We start from the raw sequence: 17,299 nt of genomic DNA on the forward strand, positions 1-17,299 counted from the left end.
CAAGTATTTGGATTTATTGGCTGTATATTGACTTCTGAGCGACGCAAGTCTCGTAATGTGTTGGTCAATATATGCCCCTCATTGACTTCAACATTTAAACCATAGTTAGAGTCCAAAGATTATGGTTAGGTATAACCCAATCCTTTGCTATTGCAGTTTTTTCTGAAATCAACCAAAGTAATGGCCGCCTACAAGAGTGAGCAGGTCGACCAGTCTCTTGCAAATAGTCAAGATCTAAAGTTGGCCCGTAACGACAATGAGACGAACGGAAGCTGTTCAGATCTTGCCATCCAAGATGAAGTATATTTTCCAGATGGTGGTATCAACGCTTGGCGCACCGCTCTTGGTGGGTTTTTGGCATTCATTCCCAGCATCGGTTTCATGAGCGGTGGCTCTATATTCCAGAGCTACTACGTTACATCGACGCTGTCCTCAACAAACCCTTCCGATATTGCCTGGATTGGCAGTGTGCAGCTCTGGGGCTGCTTTGCCTTTGGAATCTACGCCGGCAGGTTGTCTGACAGGTATGAACCAAGCGTGCCCCTTGGGGTGGGAACTTTCTTTTTGGTTCTTGGCACCATGATGGCTTCTATTTCGACGAAGTACTATCAGTTCCTGTTATCCCAGGGATTTTGCGAGGTATTAGGAATGGGCTTGATATTCACACCAGCGCTGGCAATTCAGTCCCGATGGTTTCTGAAAAGACGCGGTTTTGTTGTTGGTGCTGTCATGTCGGGTCAAAACGTGGGAGGTATGTATCTGGCCATTTTGCACAATTGCTGTACTTCTGTCTCCATGGCTAATCTTCATCTCTCGGAATCAGGAATCATCTGGCCTGTAATGACAGATGCGCTCCTCACCCATGATGGAATGTCATTGGGCTGGACGCTGCGCATCATTGGTTTCATGCAGCTGGGTTTGATGATTGCCGCCGACCCTATTAGTTCGGCCGCGGTTTCCACGAACCTCGAAATTCGACGCGCTGCCCGTGAGAAAGTATTTTACCGATAAAAGGACTATCATGTTCATCATCGGGATGATGATCATGAATCTGGGGAGTTATATCCCGTGGGTAAGTGGCATGTATACATGAAGTGTCCTTGGCCTGACTAACGAGCTTACTTTAAATCACAGTTTTATATCACTTCCTATGCAATGCAATACGGCGCCTCTGAGAGCCTCGCTTTTTATACTGCAGCGATCTTGAACGGCGGTGCGTTTTTGGGATGTTATGCATTGGGAATGATTGCCGACTCCGGGTGGGGCTTCTATAATTCTCTCACATTGACCACTTTTGCATGCGGGATGGTAGGCTTCGCGTGGATTGGGGCACATCAAGTTGCAGGCACCATTGCGTGGGCTGTAGTATACGGCATTTTGTCCGGAGCTCTTCAAGCCATATTTTCACCATGTTTATCTCTTCTGGCACCGGCACCAGAGGTGATTGGGTCTTGGAACGGTAAGTGACATGATCCCTCTCTTCGACTCAAATATTTTGGTTTGGAAAACAACATAGTCCAAAAGGGATCGGTATCACGATTGTATCGTTTGCAGTTTTAGGTACTGGTCCGATTGCTGGACAGCTTCTCAGTGACGAGGGTGGAACTGGTTATGTCCCAATGCAGTTGTTTACGAGGATTTCTCTGGTTCTTTCTGGTGGCTTCTATCTAGCCACGAGGCTTTTAGTGTCCCGTGATAGATGGATTTGAGTGAATTTCATGACTTAAATAAGGCTGCCCTTCGCGACAATGGAAGTCCAACGGGCTTTGTCTTTTCGGGTGATTTAATCAACACCATCTTACTCAAGGGCTGATCACAATCCCCAGTGTTTATGGAGCAAAGTCCCAGCCGGGTGACTATTTCTATGATCCTGCATCCTACAACTGAGAAGGAGAAGGAAAGATGACTGATCAAGTTTAATTATTGGAAGAGCCATTGGATGGCCATTTCTATAACGGAGATCGTAGCCGGATGTAGAGAGATTTTGCGGTCGCTTTCAGGGAATCTTCTTGATCGAGAAGCTGTGCCTCGAGGAACCATTTCCTATCTTCCTTCTTCTTCACCCATGTTTTGATGACAAATACACCGGGAATAGGCACGGGTGCATGGTAGGACACCTCGAGTCTAGCCGTAAGTAAACTCTCCTGTTCTTCTGAGACGAAAACGCGGTAGGTCTCGGCGCAAAGACCCAGTGTCTCGTCGAACAAGGCTGCCAGAACTCCTCCGTGGAGAGTGTTGATGTAGCCACTCAACCCCGATTCAAGTTGGCAAAAGGTAACAAAATGGGGTTCCTCCGGACTTTGTGATTGGTCAGAGCCCTCGTTATCAGTTGGTGGGCTTTTTAGGGCATATCCTGTTCGCATGAAAGCTAAGACTCGTGGAATAGTGTCGTTCGAGTGAATCGCTTTATTGAAAAATTTGTCGGATGAGTCTCCTTTGTCATACCTTGTGACGAAAGGTACCGGCTGGTAGGAACTGGATATATTCAAGTAAGGGCGGACAAAAGGCATCTTGGCGAAGAAGTCGACATCTTCCTGAGAGACTTGGAGCTTGCTAATCAGCTCCCGATATGTATGTTTGTACATAATTGTTTGAGATGTTGTCAAAGAAGATAGCCCGTCAAGTTAGGTCGATATGTCCAATTTGGCGTAGGAAGTAGCAATATTCACCAAGGTTACAAGATGTTAACTAATTATACGGCCGTAAGTCTGTTTGCCGAACAGCCGCGGTTCCAACATGTGGCTTCCGCTACCGGACCCCGAGCGGCGGACCCGAAATGTTTATGAGTCTATTCAACATCTAATAAAACGATATACGCCTATACGATTTGGAATAGAGTATACCACTAGTTCCTACGCCGAACAAAGATACCAACCAAAAAATGACCAGGTCTATTTTCCCAATGACGATGATGCCAATCGGTATTCCGTGCATTCTGTCACTGAATATTTGTCACATTGAAACTCCGACCAAAATCTCAAACCCAACTTTGTGGTGCATCTAAAGAGGGACTGTGTTCCATCTGCGACGGGGCGCCAAACAGTCGTTTAGGTTCTAAGGCCTCGGGTTCGCTCTTACTTCCTGGCTTCACGAGAGCATCCTCAGCCGGAGTCGCTATTGCCGGCATCATACTCCGTAAGAATGTGGGCTCTTCCGTTGCCGTCAAAGAGGTTTCAAGGAGATTTCTCAGCGCCTCTGCGCGGATGGCTTAGAAGTAAATATTTGGATCGACGAAGTTGCCCAAGGCAGCGATTCACGTTGTTCAGGTTGGCAGACACAGGTCTATTGGGCGCTCATCACGAGTGATGTGGAGAAGAATTTGGGAATGATGTAAGCAATAGGCATGATTTCGGGATACAACTTGGGTCCTTATTCTAGATTCTCTCTCGACGTCAATTGCTTAAAGGTAAACGCGCTCTGGCCGGTGGCTAGATCCCACACGCGGGCTATGCCATTAAGAGACGCTGATGCAAGTCGGCTTCCATCTAGCGACCAGGCAACCGAAAAGACTACCTTAATATGCCCCTCGAGACTTAGAAGACAGATTTTCAATTCTCCTTACCATAGAATCTTTCAAGAGCAATGCGGTTTCTCTTCTTAAAAGCAATTCTTGTAGGGCTTTTTAATGTGCTAAAGATAAGAGGTGTGTGACACACCTATAGCTGGCTGCTCTGAATTCTTATTCTATAGTATTGAATGAACCTCGATGTATGTCAAGCTCAAATCAACAGTCCTTCCGGCCCTTCGTTCTCCTGCTAGAGTGCGCTCTTTGTTAGAAGAGAAGAGCATCTGTTTATATAACGAGCCACTTAGCTTAATTAAATCCTTGGGCTATCGCATTGCTTGTATTCCATCTAAAACTCTTCCTAAAAGACTAGGGACCTCAAGCCACTAAAGGTTCTTCTGCTATAGAGACGCATCCACCGGATCCTAAGCATAAAGCTTAGCCTAGAAGCTCCACTATACTCATTCCCATTACGATACTCTATTCAGTAGACATACCCGTGTTGCGCTGCTGCTACTGGATCTAGGCTAGATTTACAGATAGGTATCCTTCGTGCGGAGTCTAGGTAATTTGATTTTGTAGATACCACGTTGAAGTGTCTTGAAAGTAATTGAAAATAACGTCGAGGGATCGTGTAGATCCTATATTGTGTTCCGCTTCTATGATTTCCAAGTTTCAGGACGTATCTCACTAAGTGCTCCTTTCCTCTTTTTGCAATCAAGAGAATTGGTCGTACGCAACGGACGAAGGCATGCTTGGTTTAGTGTTTCGGATTGTAATAAAGCCGTTGACTATTTAGTACCCCTGTATCTGAGATACCTATTTTTGTCTGGCCAATCATGTCATTCCCGATATTGCCGTTCATCACTCTGGCCTGGAACCCAGAGTCTTATTCGCCGAGGAAAATGATAGTTGCAATGGCTGTTGCGCAAGAGTTTTGAGAAAGCTCAAATCCACGCCTGGATGTCTCAGTCCCTAATCTACTCCGCTATCAGGTGATCGACTGAGAAACAGAAGAAGTCAACCGCCTTGATTTCATGTCTCGTATCTGCCTTAAGAGGCGAAGTAACATGCGAATGTAGCGCCATATCTCTCAAAGTTGCCGCGGAATATGGAAGCTGTGATCAAAGCGACGAAACTTAAGGGCAACTAACTGTAGCGTAACGATTATCTGTGCTTCAGGATTTTACAACCCACCACTCAAGTATATTCACTGGCCGTGGAATAAATTCAATGTACACTGTAACTAAACGAAAATCAGACTCATAGACATTCCAAAACCATTAGTCAATGGGTGATTTTGAGCGACGGCGGAACCAGATATGCAGGGCACCGAACACAACCACTCCCAGCGCAAGCATTGCAGAAATTACTGAGAAGCCCATAATGTACTTGGGGCTATCAGAGTCCGGGAACAGATACGATCCATAAATCTGCGCCAGGTTTCCCATCGCATTCACCAAGGCCAAGCTGACACCTCGAGCTTGCGGGTGCATGCCAGCAAACGCTGATGATGCATATGCCAGTGTACCTCCATTGGTAGCCCAGAGACCACATGCCATCAAGACCAGTAGAACGTATCTGGCTGTGTAGTTGTAGACTGCACACACAATGATCGAGCATGCGAGAGAAAAAGTCAACCAGCAGGCGATGATCAGCCCTCGCCAGTCTGGCAATTTGTCGCTGAAATATGATGTGATGCCAGTGGCAACAAAAGCTGCGCCATATATTGGGACGGTGAGAAGATTAATCTTATAAGTAGAAGCATCCCCGAAGAGACCCTTGACGAGGGTTGGGTAGAAGTAGGTTAGGGTGCTGGATCCGACGATAACCTAGTGAAGTAGAAATATTAGTTTATATGAGCAAACAAAGAGATAGGGAGCAGACACCAGAGAAACCTACCATGTATCCAACAACAAAGACCCAAGTCCGCCAATCTCTCACAGCAACCTTGACAGCACCCCAATTGCTCAACAGGGCAGTATCTTCGGTCACTGCGGTCACATTTTCGGTCGCCAACCGAGCCACAGCCACATGCCTTTCACGCTCAGATAGACCTCTCGAGGTAGCAGGGAAGTCTGGAAGAATGAACAGGGCAATCAAAGCACATCCAATGGTAGCAGCGCCCTCAACAATAAACAACCACCGCCAGCCACGAAGACCATGGGCGCCCTCTAGCCCATCCATAATGCCTGCAGCAATGAGGCTACCAAACGCACCCGACAGGACGGCAGCCGAGATGTACACACCGAAGCGCTTGGACTGCTCAGTGCGCTTGTACCACGATGATAGAACTAGGAGAACACCAGGTGCAAATCCGGCCTCAGCACTTCCAACGAGGATCCGAAGGACTATAAGGTGTGTGTAGCTTTTGATGACGGACATGAGACAGGTGAGGATGCCCCAGACAATCATGATTGTAGGGAGAAAAATCGAAGGCCGGGTGCGGGCCAAAACAAGGCTATCGGAAATTCTGTGATTAGTGGACTGCTGGAGGCAGTTTAGGGGAGCCAGGTGACTCACTTGCTAGGCACTTCAAATACCACGTATCCTACAAAGTAGACCACCAGAGCAACTGAGTATTGGTTCGAGTTCAAGTTCAGATCCTCATCCATTCCGGATACCTTTGCATTGGCAATGCTAAGAGAGGCATTGTGAGCAGACACTTCTAAAATAACATGGCTGTCCGACTCACTTTGTACGGTCCATGTAGGACAACAGGTACATAACCCATATCACCGGTAGCAGCATCAGATCAATCTTTCTGATCAGTGCCTTCTCCTCCTCAGGTGACCATGTCTCATCCCCTACTGCATGTTCAATCTCATCAGCAGAGATCTCCTTTCCAGATGTATCTTCAAAGTCAAACGATTCCATATTGAATGGAGCAGATTAGAACAGTAATTAACGAAGACGCCTATCCTGCATGGGAGCAAGCATGTCGAATTTCTCGAACAGGATATTTATGTCTCCTTGTACGTCGACGGCTGACGATCGTTCTGCCGTATTTCGCTGTTAACGATGACGGCAATCTACTTGGCCATCCATCATCCCATACGACATCCCTGATCCGGTAATAGACTGGGCTTGATAGGATCCACCTCCGCAATTCACGAAGCCATGCGGCGCCCCCACAAACTCTATCGTTATTGGCGAGCCGCTCGTCTCGTCTCGAGGCACCCGCGTGGGACTCGTGTCAGCCAATACGAGAGCTCCTTCTTCGCAAGGGCTCCAAATTCTGTAATGCACCATGGTACATGCTGTGCCTACACAGTTTTCTACAAGTGCACGTACCCCGTTTCGACCTTTGTCGGTGCGGGATGTCTCCGAAACGAGTACGAACAGACACACACATGATCAATGAACCAGACGAGCCCACTGACAATTAAAGTGAGGAGCGTTTTTGACATTCACTGAGACCTATCATGCAGTTGGCATTCTTAGGTCTCGCGTAAAACCAGTAAAATGACGTCAGATCAGTTCGGCAAGCCTAAACCACCAGCGCCTCGACCCGAGCCTCGATGCGAAGCATACTTCCGAGCCCGGGGTAAACATCAGCCTGTCTGTAGATGGAGGGGTGGAGGGGTTTTTTATTTGGCATGCGGGGAGCTGATCATACTCCAAGACTTTCTATTAAAGCTGGGTCATGCCACATATATCGGTCGAAAAATCTTCGCATTGCATCTTCTCCTCCGGCATTACTTACCGATTTTCATTTGACCATCTCCTATTCCACACAACGCCATCATGCCTCCCGTAGCTACCGAGAACTCTACGTCCGATGCCGTCAAGGCCGAGACTCCTACTCCCTACCTCAGCACTATGCCAGAAAACGACTTCAACTGGCAAATTACCCTGGGTCAGAAGGTTGTTGCCATCACTGGTGCCAACCGCGGTATTGGTCTGGGTATTGCAGAGGTGTGCCTCGCCAATTCGGCGAAGATGGTATACTCTCTTGATCTAATGGAGCCTGGCGAGGATTTTGCAGCTCTGCAGAAGCGCTACCCCAACTTCAAGTTTATCCAGACAGATGTCACCTCTGAAGAGAGCGTGGAGAAGGCGATCAACCAGGTTGTTGAAGAGACTGGTCGTATCGATGGTCTTGTAGCCAATGCGGGTATGACCAAGCACCAGCCTGCTCTTAAATTCGATCGCTCCGAGCTGGAGAAGTTGTTTAACCTTAATGTAAGTGTCTCAAGACATAGACTCGGATAGCTTGTGCTAACTAATTCTAGGTTTATGGCGCCTACTTCTGTGCTCAGATTGCTGCTCGCAAGTTCATCGAGCTCGGGATCAAGGGCTCAATTGTAATGACTTCCAGCATGACCTCTTACCGTCCCAACCGAGTGAGTTTACACCGTGACGATTAATGACGAATTGATTCTAACATGTTACACTTAAAGGCCGCTCCTTCTGCGCCATACGGAGCAACAAAAGCTGCTGGTAAGTTTATAAAGCCAAACCCCATTTTCAAACCACTCTAACCGACTTTCTCTTTTAGTTCGCAACATGTGCCACACCCTCGCCATGGAGTGGAGCAAGCACGGCATCCGCGTCAACAGCATCTCCCCCGGTTTCGTTCGTACCGCAATGACATACTACGTTGAGACTGCGCCGGATTGGGACTTGAAGATGCAGTACTACGGCGGTATGCCTCGTCTGGCTGACCCGCGTGAGCTGGGTGGTGCCTACGTATACCTCCTCAGCGATGCTAGCTCATATACAAGCGGCATCGACATTCCGATTGCCGGCATTGTCGGCGCATGGTGAACGAGTTGCATGAGCCGGAAAGTGGCAATCATTGGCGTTATGGTTTATTTGAATTGTTGTAGATCCTGGGATTGTATGTCAGATTATACACTGTGGGTTTTTGCCCCAAATTCAAGTCAAAGTTGAATTGGGGATCGCGTGTCGTAGATTCGGTCTTGGCTCCCGCGGGATCCACTGGGTTGTCCGCGGGCCCGTTATCTCAGCGAGCCTCGGGAATTGGCAAGCTCAACTTCCCCATCAACTGCTCTAAACTTCTCTAAATTGCACATGGCGAAATCTGACAAGGCTGCTGCCCCTAAGGGTCCAGCTAAATACAATGTCGGTTGGCGACGAGTGGTCCGCAATTTCAGCCCATCGTACGTGCATCCATGAATCATACATACCATGATCTCTCGGGCGAGTGTCCACTAACGATGGTTATAGGTGGTTTGCAGTCACAATGGGCACTGGAATTGTCTCTGTTCTGTTTAACTCCATTCCCTTCTCATCGCCAGTTCTATACTACATTTCCATTGTATTCTTTGTGTTAAATGTCATCATATTCGCCTTGGCCTTCACTACCTCTCTCGTGCGATACACCGTGTATCCTGAGATCTGGCGAGTGATGGTTCAAGATCCAACAAACTCACTCTTCTTAGCAACCATACCCATGGGCTTTGCTACTCTAATCGAGATGTGGGTTCTCGTCTGTGTTCCCCGGTGGGGAGAATGGGCCTCGTCCTTTGCATGGGCGTTGTGGATAGTAGATGTCGTCGCTGCAGCTTCGGTAACACTTTCGCTATCGTTCATATTGTGAGTATATATCTAGAGCTCTCACTATGTGACACAACTAATTTTTCTTTCCTAGGATATCGCAAAGATATATCACCTCTTTGGACCGGATCACGGCGCTACAATTGCTACCCATAGCTGCGACAATTGTCGCGGCCGGTGTAGGTGCGGAAGTCGCTAGTATTCTACCTAACAGGGTCCATGCATTGGGAACCCTTCTAGTCTCCTTTATTCTATGGGGTATGGGTACACCTTTAGCATTGGCAGTGCTGGTCATTTACTACCAACGACTAGCGGTGCATAAACTGCCTCCACGTGAGGCTGTCGTGAGCTGCTTCCTGCCCCTGGGACCATTAGGCTTTGGTGGATTTGGGTAAGATACCCGCAGTCGTTGCTCTTTTCCGCAGAGAAACACAGGCTTATTATTTGCAGTATCATCTACATCGGGAAAGTAGCTCGTGAACTTCTCCAAGACTCAAACGTTCTCGATCCCATCGCCGGCTCCATGGCTCATGTCCTTGGTGTCTTTATATCTCTCCTTATGTGGAGCTTTGGTTTAATCTGGCTTGTCTTTGCTCTTGCGACTGTTCTATACAGCTCCCCTTTCCCTTTCAACATGGGATGGTGGGGCTTTACATTCCCGCTAGGTGTCTATGCGGCCAACACAATGGAGCTGGGGAAAGAGCTGGACCTCATGTTTTTCAAGGTTTTTGGAACAGTATGTACGAAGCTTACTTGACTTCATCACATTACTAACATGGTTCTCTCCAGATTCTCAGCGCCGCCGTCCTTTTGTTGTGGGCGCTGGTGGCGTCCCGGACAGCTCTAGGAGCATGGCATGGGCACTTGTTCCATGCGCCGTGTTTACAAAACTTGGGTCTGAAAGAGGATGAAACAGAGGGTGAGCGTCTTCGAGCATAGTAAGATCTTGTTTTGTAGTCAAAATTTGTCCAAGGTTCAACCTTTGTTTGTAAGTATGGATGTACTCTGTAGGGATACTTACAATTTACTACGTATGCTAATTAGAAAGCTTCTGCGGAAAATATATATTCGAACGTTCTTGCTGACATCCGGGGAATTAGGATGTTATGCGTTTAGAATTGCGTAGTGGCTTAGATCCGAATGGTAAGAGAGGCTCTTCCGGGAATGATTCACTGCTCTGACTCATCTATTGTAGTGAATACCAGTCATAGAACAAGGTTGGGAAGAACAAAGTGAAGCCAAAGAGGACTAGTGCTGTAGAGACGGAGAATTCTGATTGGTCTGCTGGGAAGCACATGACCCTGAGGGATGTCATTCACCGCCTCATGTGACCTGCACGTCACTTTTTTTTGTTCGATAGGAATTCACTCTGTAACAACCGGGGCGGGTTCGCTGCCTAAAATTTCCTCTATTTCTTTCCTGCAATATTCTCCTGTGCTCATCCTGCTTTCCATCTCTCCCAATCTGCGTCCTCGAAAGCACCACCGACATTCAATCCGTTGTATGCGACCGAACCTTCCTACTTGCTCAAGGCGCGCCGCGCGCAATCAATCAACAGGCCTTTAGGCCGATCATTTCTCCCCAAATTCTCCCATATTTTGCGACAAACTCACCTACCACTGCAACCCCTTCCCTCGACAAGATGAAAACCATGAAGTCCCGTCGTCCTGGTGGCGCCGACCGCGGTGGCATCCGAAAGCGGGGCCCAACGCGCACCGACCGAGATGGGGACATGGACATGGATACAAGCGCCGCGCGTGGAGGAGGGAAGAGAGGCCGGGGCAACACCGGGCGGAACTCCACAGGCCGATCTGCACCATCTAGCCGGACACAGGGTCGCGACAGGAATATTGATGCGATTCAGAAGGCCATCTCCAACTCCCAGGACTCGTTCAGCATCCGATCAGGCAAGAACACCAATGCAGACAGACTTGAACTGTACAGCGTCCGTGGCTGGAAGAACAGCAAGGCTTCAACCAGGCGCGATCACGGTGTCGAAAGTCTCATTTCATACCTCGAACGACGACTGAACACGCTCAAATCAGGATCCCGCGCAAAAATCACCAAGGTATGTCATAATATTCGAATCGCGGCCACCATATATATAAACCTCGACATGCACCCGGTCCGACGTTGGCTCTTTGGTCGAATATGACTTTCCTGGAAAGACGACGGTCGCTACCTCCCGGGGTTCTTTACGTTTCTTGGCTTAGATGGCTTTGTTATTCTCAAGGTTCTTTGCGCCTGGCTAACATTCGACTAGTCGCGGGTTGAAGGAGACGCACTTATTGTTTCTGTGAGACCGGACTTGGCAGAACCAATGTCCAAAATCAATGGCAATGTCTTCGCTGGAGTTAATATTACCGTGGAACCATACGATCCTTCCTCGACCGAGGCGCTTGATCGCGAGATAAGCGCTGCTAATGGTCTCTCCCCGGAGACAGTGGACGTCAAATCCAAGATGACTGCGATCCTCGCCAGACGATACTTCCCTGAGACCAAACTTCTGGATCTTTCCAAGCTGGGCACCGACACAGATCTCAATGCAATGGGCATGTTCAATAAAACATCAACAGAGTCTAAATTTTTCCCGGCTCTTATGAAGGTCTGGAATATGGGATTCCCCGACGCAAAGCAGAGGCGCGAGGCTGTGGAAAGCGTGAGCTTAGCAGACAACCAACTTGCTAACATCAACGTCGTGACCACCCTCGCCGTGACCATCCCTGGCCTCAAAAACCTCGATCTCTCAAACAACAACTTCAAGGATGCCCACTCGATGATCGGCTGGCGCTGGAAATTTCGCGACCTCGAATTCCTGGACTTGACTGGAAACCCTTTCAGTACCGACGAAAGCTTCAAGAACACCATGATGAAGTGGTATCCTAAGCTGCAAACCCTGAACAACGTCCAGGTTCGCACGCCAGAAGAGGTGGCGGCCCAGAAGAAGACGCCTATTCCTGTTCAGCCACCCCACTTCCAAGATGATTCCCAGATCGCAGAAAACTTCATTCGCACGTTCTTCGCTGGCTATGATGGCAACCGAACCGAACTTCTCAACAGCTATTACGATGATACTTCAAGTTTCTCTATGAACATCAACACTACTGCGCCCAAAGCCGCCCAGGCCGATACTGCCAGCTGGGACCCTTACATCAAGAAAAGTCGAAACCTCCTGAAGATCAGCCACCTCCCCGCACGAATGGCACGCACCTACACTGGCAAGGCGAAGATTGGGGAGCTGTGGAGTACTCTGCCGCCAACACGACACAGCGATATGGCTCTTCACCCTGAGGAGTGCCTCGTTGAATGTCATCCCGTTCCTGGACTTCCCGATCAGACTGGCCAGAGCGCGACTGGTGTCGGTGGTCTCTTGGTTATGGTCCACGGCAAATTCGAGGAGAGCCTTGGAGGAAAAATGGAGACACGCAGCTTTGATCGAAGCTTCATCATCGGCCCTGGCAACGGTCCCGGTGGTATCCGAGTTATCAACGACATCCTCGCCCTTCGCGCCTACGGTGGACATGAAGCCTGGAGTCCCGAGAACCAAGCTATCCCTCAGGCTATCCCTCAGCCCATTCCCCAGGCCATCGCTCCTCCAGCTGCTGTGGTCCCTCCTATCGCCCCTGCCGCTATCCCAGTCGTGCCCGGTGCCCCCCGACCCGGCTTCCCAGAGGGATACGGGTTGCCTGGCCCAGGCAAGACCGATACCCAAGTTCAGCAGGAACAGTTGATCTCGCAAATCAGCGCGAAATCTGGTATGACCATCCAGTATTCTGAGATGGCACTCTCCAGCAACGGATGGAATCTTGAGGCCGCATGGAACAACTTTGAGCAATTGAAGGTAAGCAGGCCACACGAATTCTACTTGATCATATTATAGAAATTATACTAACATCATTCGATTCAGGCCCAGGGCGCTCTCACCGCAGATGCTTTCCTTCCTACATCATGATCAAGTCACGTTACCAACGCCGTACGAGCCAGTCCAAGTCCCTACACTCCCTCTTATTCTTGAATTCTATCAAAAACAAAATCCATCGGATTGGTCTCTGCTTTCACATACAACACAACTAATCATTGTGCAACAAAACTTGCTGCGGGGCTGAATTTCTTATGCATGGCTCGGCGAATGACAAGGGTTTTGTCACTTTGTATCTTTTCACTTTCAATGTATTTTAGACACTGAGTCGCTCCAGTACGTTCAGAGACTGGCTTCAATTACATGGGTCTCTCATACACTCTTGACCGTCTCCTATCTCAATGTCAATACCACGTAATCCGAGGGCAAAATTTACGATTCAAGCAATGAACCGAGCCTATACCTATATTTCGACTAAAGCATATATATGGCAGATTCAAAAAAGTTAATTCTGACATCCTAAATGACATCTATTAAATGTAGGCCGTTAAACGTAACAAAACATAAGAAAAATATCCATGATCTAATCGCCAAATGCAAGGCCAAATCAGTGGCCAGATCCATTCTCCTTCTCAGCCTGCGTCTCAAGCTCATCCTCGTAGGTGGCAATCGAGGCAGAGCTGCGCACACGTTGCAGCTGGCTCTCCACGTAGTTGTTGATGTGCTCCTCACGCTCACCATCTCCATTGGTAGAGAGGGCAGGAGTGCTTCCGCGTCTGCTGACGGGGCTCATCACTTCCTCATCATCCAAATAAGTTGATACCGGGGTGGCATCACCTGCGACAGTCGAGTTGAAGTCACTGCGGTTTCCGATGGACCGGTTTGTAGAAGAGCGGCGGACGGATGGTCTTCTGGAGCCGATTCCACGACCCCGTGTGGATCGCGAGAAAATATCGTCGAAGTAATGGGAGGCAGCAGCGAAGGGGCCACGTGGGGTCTGAGGGAGACGACAGTTGATACTAGAAAGAGTTAGTCTTGAGTTTCGAACGAGTTTGATGAGTCCTTTAACTTACCCTGTGTCGTGAATGATCTTTGCGATCAATCCAGTCCAGCCACACTGGTGGGAGGTACCGAGACCGCGACCGCTGTCACCGTCGAAGAACTCATTGAACCACATGTAGTCCTTCCAGTGCTCATCGAAATCGAGAAGATCATTTGAGCCGTTGCAGGCACGGCGACCCTCGTCGTTCCGAGCAAAGAGATGCTGCATGCGGTGCTGGAGCTCCTCGGCTACATGGCCCAGATGCATGTACTCGCCGGAGCCAGTCGGACACTCTACCTTGAAGGAATCGCCATAGAACATGTAGAAGCGAAGGAGTGACTCGACCAAGAGGAAGTTGACGCACAGCCAGATCGGCCCACGCCAGTTGCTGTTGCCACCAAACACAGCGCTGTCCGAATCGCCAGGAACGTATCCCACCTTGAAGGTCTCCCCGTTGACGTCCATCGAGTAGGGGTTGTCCTCGTGGTATTTGGACATGGATCGAATGCCGTGCTTAGCCAAGAACTCGGTCTCATCGAGCATGCGCTTGAGAATCTTCTCTAGGCGGTCTTTGCTCACGAGAGCCAGGAGCAGTCGGTCGTCCTTGCCGCGTCTCTTGATACTAGCAATGTTGCGCTCTGCGACATCGGCCTTGTTCTCGACAAACCATTCAAGTCGTCGCTTGAATGACGGGAACTTGTTGATCAGCTCCGGCTCGAGGGTGAGCACGCCATACAGCGGGATCAATCCCACCAGGGATCGGATGGGCAACTGCTGTGTCCATGGGCCTCCGTAAGAGATGGCGTCATAGTAGAAGCTGCGTCAAATTAGCTAATATACTCATTAGATGACTGACATGTATTCAAGACTGACCTATCTTCCTCGTTCCACAGAGACTGGATGTTGTCCTCGCCGTTGCGGAATGTCATCGCATCACTGATGAGGATGAAGTGTTCGAAGAACTTGGATGCAACTGAAATATGTTAAAAGATGTGACCTGTGTAGATTAGGATGGGAGGACTCACTGTCTTCGTAGATCCTACGGTGCTTGGCCAGCTCCAGGGCAATGTTGAGCATGCACAGGCAATAGAAAGCCATCCAGCCTGTACTATCAGCCTGCTCAAGAACACCACCGGTCGGCAGCGGCTCAGAGCGGTTGAACAGGCCAATGTTGTCCAGACCCAAGAAACCGCCCTCGAAAACGTTCTTGCCGTCGAAATCCTTGCGATTGACCCACCAGGTGAAGTTCAGAAGCAACTTCTGGAAAACACGCTCAAGGAAATCCAAATCCTGTCGTCCATACATCTTTCGCTCAATCTTGAAGGTGCGGAAAACAGCCCATGCGTGCACTGGCGGGTTGACATCACCAAAGTTCCACTCGTAGGCAGGAAGCTGACCATTAGGATGCATGTACCATTCACGAGTCATAAGATCGAGTTGCTTCTTGGCAAAATCGGGGTCCATCATCGCAAGAGGAATACAGTGGAATGCGGTATCCCATGCAGCAAAGAATGGATACTCCCACGAGTCTGGCATCGATAAAATGTCGTCGATGTGCAGATGGCGCCATTGTTCATTTCGAATGCCCTTTCGGCCCGGCGGCGGCGGGATTTCAGCTGGATCACCAGTACTCCATTGATCATAGATGAAGTTGTAGTACTGCTTACACCACATCATTCCCGAGAAAGCCTGTCGCTGAATGTTCCTGAGATCGTCGCTCATAGGAAGGGGGCTGATGTGGTGATAGAAGTCATCAGCCTCAGCGCGACGCGCCTCAATCACATCATCGAGCTCTTCCTCATCCACGAAGTCATTCTTCTTCAGAGAGAAACGGAATCGAACCACCGCACATTCTCCCGGGGGAACCTCGTCGCCATCGTCAAAAGCATACCAGGCTGCGAGCTTCGTTCCCTCCTTGGCTGGGTTGACAGCATCTTTCTCGTCGTCGACGATGTAGCGATGGAAAGCATCTTTCACGTAGGGTTGGTCATTCTTGGTGCCCCACAGCTTCTCATTGTTGGTTTCGTTCTCCGTGAAGAGCAATTCCGGCTGGATGTCCTCGTCCCCAGAGCCCACCGGAGGGGAAGGCGCGAAGCACGCGTAGCGCTCACCCAGCTTGTGGTGGCTGGATTTGGCAACTCGTGGGCCTTCTTCCTTGATAACTGGTTTCTCACCCTGCTTTTCATATCCCCAAGACCAGGTGTTTCGGAACCATACCTGAGGAACAATGTGCAAGGGAGCGGGGTCCGGGCCACGGTTGTACGCAATGACCCGGAAGAGCAGCTCGTCCGCATCATCCCCTTCCTTGGCAGTTTCAATGAAAATGTCCCAGTACCGGTTGTCCTTGAACGCATCGGTGTCAAGAATCTGGTATTCTGGCTCTAAGCGCGATCGCTTCGCATTCTCCTCTACGAGCTGCTCGTAAGGGAACTTGTTCTGGGGGTATTTGTAGAGAAACTTCATGTACGAATGCTAATAGAACATGTTAGAGTAGTCATCTTTGGTGGGCTCGAGATGCTCCTACCGTTGGAGTATTATCCACATGGAAATGCGCTTCCTTTACACTCTCGCCGTGGTTACCTTGTGGATTGGACAGACCGAACAGACGCTCCTTGAGGAATTCACTATGGTACTTGTCAGTATTTCCCTTGGGGGGTTTTCCGACCGACTTACTCTTTCTCGTTCCAGAAGGAAAATGCAATATTTTCAATTCCATGAGTATCAGAAACACCAGCAATTCCATCTTCACCCCAGCGGAAGGTACGCGACCGGGCATGGTCATGGGAAAAGTCTGGACGGTTAGTTGCAGTTTTGTGACATTCCAGAATGTTGACTTACAACTCCAAGCATCACCATCATCACTGTGCAAAGTTAGATTCGTTTTTCTGTAGATGAATTTGTAGTGGGGCTTGACTTACGAATAATCCTCACGTACTACATCGCAGGAACGATGAGATCATTAGCTGCCGGCCCACATCCCACCTTCCTCGATCGGACTTACCAGTCGCCCATTGTCGCTCTGCCACATAAGGGCCCCATCGCTTCCAATAGCGAGTGCGTTCGCGGTCCTCCTTCAGACGCTTCTCCTCCTCGGAGAGGTACTCTTGCTTGTCGATCAGCACCATGGTGGACCCGGGATTCCGGAGAGATCGGCTTCAAGAATAACAATGGAAACCGAGTCCAAGCTATATAAAGAATAGAAGGACCTGGAGAAATGGAAACAAAAATCTGGGGGATGGAAAGGTGAAAAGAAAAAGGAAGGAAGAATCAGGGAGGAGGGGCAGCAGGTTTTACTCCGCAGCATATCTAGGCCTGGAGCTGTCACTAGCTAAGGGACAATGACGGCACCAGTGGAGTCCTCCCGTTCGTG

At 49.2% G+C, this 17,299-nt stretch overlaps 8 protein-coding genes across 8 annotated transcripts; 5 read left to right on the top strand and 3 right to left on the bottom strand.

Annotated features, from left to right (window-relative positions):
• Positions 1 to 180: 180 nt before the first annotated feature.
• Positions 181 to 1,011, top strand: N7503_009843 (uncharacterized protein; the record flags this gene model as incomplete). Its single annotated transcript, XM_057069389.1, has 1 exon — positions 181 to 1,011. One exon carries the CDS (start codon positions 181 to 183, stop codon positions 1,009 to 1,011), a length of 831 nt encoding a protein of 276 aa, XP_056916000.1.
• Positions 1,012 to 1,409: 398 nt separating this feature from the next.
• N7503_009844 (uncharacterized protein) lies at positions 1,410 to 1,709 on the top strand (the record flags this gene model as incomplete). The annotated part of the gene is made up of 2 exons (XM_057069390.1): positions 1,410 to 1,459; positions 1,517 to 1,709. The coding sequence occupies 2 exons, from the start codon at positions 1,410 to 1,412 to the stop codon at positions 1,707 to 1,709; spliced, it is 243 nt and encodes an 80-aa protein (XP_056916001.1).
• A 240-nt stretch (positions 1,710 to 1,949) lies between these two features.
• N7503_009845 (PaaI family thioesterase) lies at positions 1,950 to 2,585 on the bottom strand (the record flags this gene model as incomplete). Its single annotated transcript, XM_057069391.1, has 1 exon — positions 1,950 to 2,585. One exon carries the CDS (start codon positions 2,583 to 2,585, stop codon positions 1,950 to 1,952), a length of 636 nt encoding a protein of 211 aa, XP_056916002.1.
• A 2,203-nt stretch (positions 2,586 to 4,788) lies between these two features.
• N7503_009846 (uncharacterized protein) lies at positions 4,789 to 6,382 on the bottom strand (the record flags this gene model as incomplete). The annotated part of the gene is made up of 4 exons (XM_057069392.1): positions 4,789 to 5,337; positions 5,408 to 5,966; positions 6,029 to 6,145; positions 6,201 to 6,382. 4 exons carry the CDS (start codon positions 6,380 to 6,382, stop codon positions 4,789 to 4,791), a joined length of 1,407 nt encoding a protein of 468 aa, XP_056916003.1.
• An 870-nt stretch (positions 6,383 to 7,252) lies between these two features.
• N7503_009847 (uncharacterized protein) lies at positions 7,253 to 8,275 on the top strand (the record flags this gene model as incomplete). Its single annotated transcript, XM_057069393.1, has 4 exons — positions 7,253 to 7,690; positions 7,741 to 7,851; positions 7,909 to 7,948; positions 8,007 to 8,275. 4 exons carry the CDS (start codon positions 7,253 to 7,255, stop codon positions 8,273 to 8,275), a joined length of 858 nt encoding a protein of 285 aa, XP_056916004.1.
• Positions 8,276 to 8,542: 267 nt separating this feature from the next.
• On the top strand, positions 8,543 to 9,967 carry N7503_009848 (TDT family transporter; the record flags this gene model as incomplete). Its single annotated transcript, XM_057069394.1, has 5 exons — positions 8,543 to 8,631; positions 8,699 to 9,067; positions 9,123 to 9,419; positions 9,479 to 9,764; positions 9,818 to 9,967. 5 exons carry the CDS (start codon positions 8,543 to 8,545, stop codon positions 9,965 to 9,967), a joined length of 1,191 nt encoding a protein of 396 aa, XP_056916005.1.
• Positions 9,968 to 10,502: 535 nt separating this feature from the next.
• N7503_009849 (uncharacterized protein) lies at positions 10,503 to 13,261 on the top strand. Its single transcript, XM_057069395.1, has 3 exons — positions 10,503 to 11,096; positions 11,292 to 12,869; positions 12,936 to 13,261. Exons 1-3 carry the CDS (start codon positions 10,671 to 10,673, stop codon positions 12,978 to 12,980), a joined length of 2,049 nt encoding a protein of 682 aa, XP_056916006.1. The 5' UTR covers positions 10,503 to 10,670; the 3' UTR covers positions 12,981 to 13,261.
• Positions 13,262 to 13,494: 233 nt separating this feature from the next.
• Positions 13,495 to 17,054, bottom strand: N7503_009850 (uncharacterized protein; the record flags this gene model as incomplete). Its single annotated transcript, XM_057069396.1, has 9 exons — positions 13,495 to 13,906; positions 13,961 to 14,746; positions 14,803 to 14,902; positions 14,955 to 16,401; positions 16,454 to 16,553; positions 16,603 to 16,720; positions 16,768 to 16,790; positions 16,848 to 16,863; positions 16,931 to 17,054. 9 exons carry the CDS (start codon positions 17,052 to 17,054, stop codon positions 13,495 to 13,497), a joined length of 3,126 nt encoding a protein of 1,041 aa, XP_056916007.1.
• Positions 17,055 to 17,299: the final 245 nt, after the last annotated feature.

Source organism: Penicillium pulvis, assembly GCF_028828015.1.
Source record: "Penicillium pulvis strain IBT 33274 chromosome Unknown scaffold_8_segment0_segment0, whole genome shotgun sequence".
NCBI classification, from domain to species: Eukaryota; Fungi; Ascomycota; class Eurotiomycetes; order Eurotiales; family Aspergillaceae; genus Penicillium; species Penicillium pulvis.

Excerpts from the sequence above, each read along its gene's own strand:
- N7503_009849 (XM_057069395.1), top strand. The coding sequence starts at position 10,671 with ATGAAAACCATGAAGTCCCGTCGTCCTGGTGGCGCCGACCGCGGTGGC. Across the intron at positions 11,097-11,291 it reads CCCGCGCAAAAATCACCAAG|TCGCGGGTTGAAGGAGACGC; the intron begins GTATGTCATAAT and ends ACATTCGACTAG. Across the intron at positions 12,870-12,935 it reads ACAACTTTGAGCAATTGAAG|GCCCAGGGCGCTCTCACCGC; the intron begins GTAAGCAGGCCA and ends CATTCGATTCAG.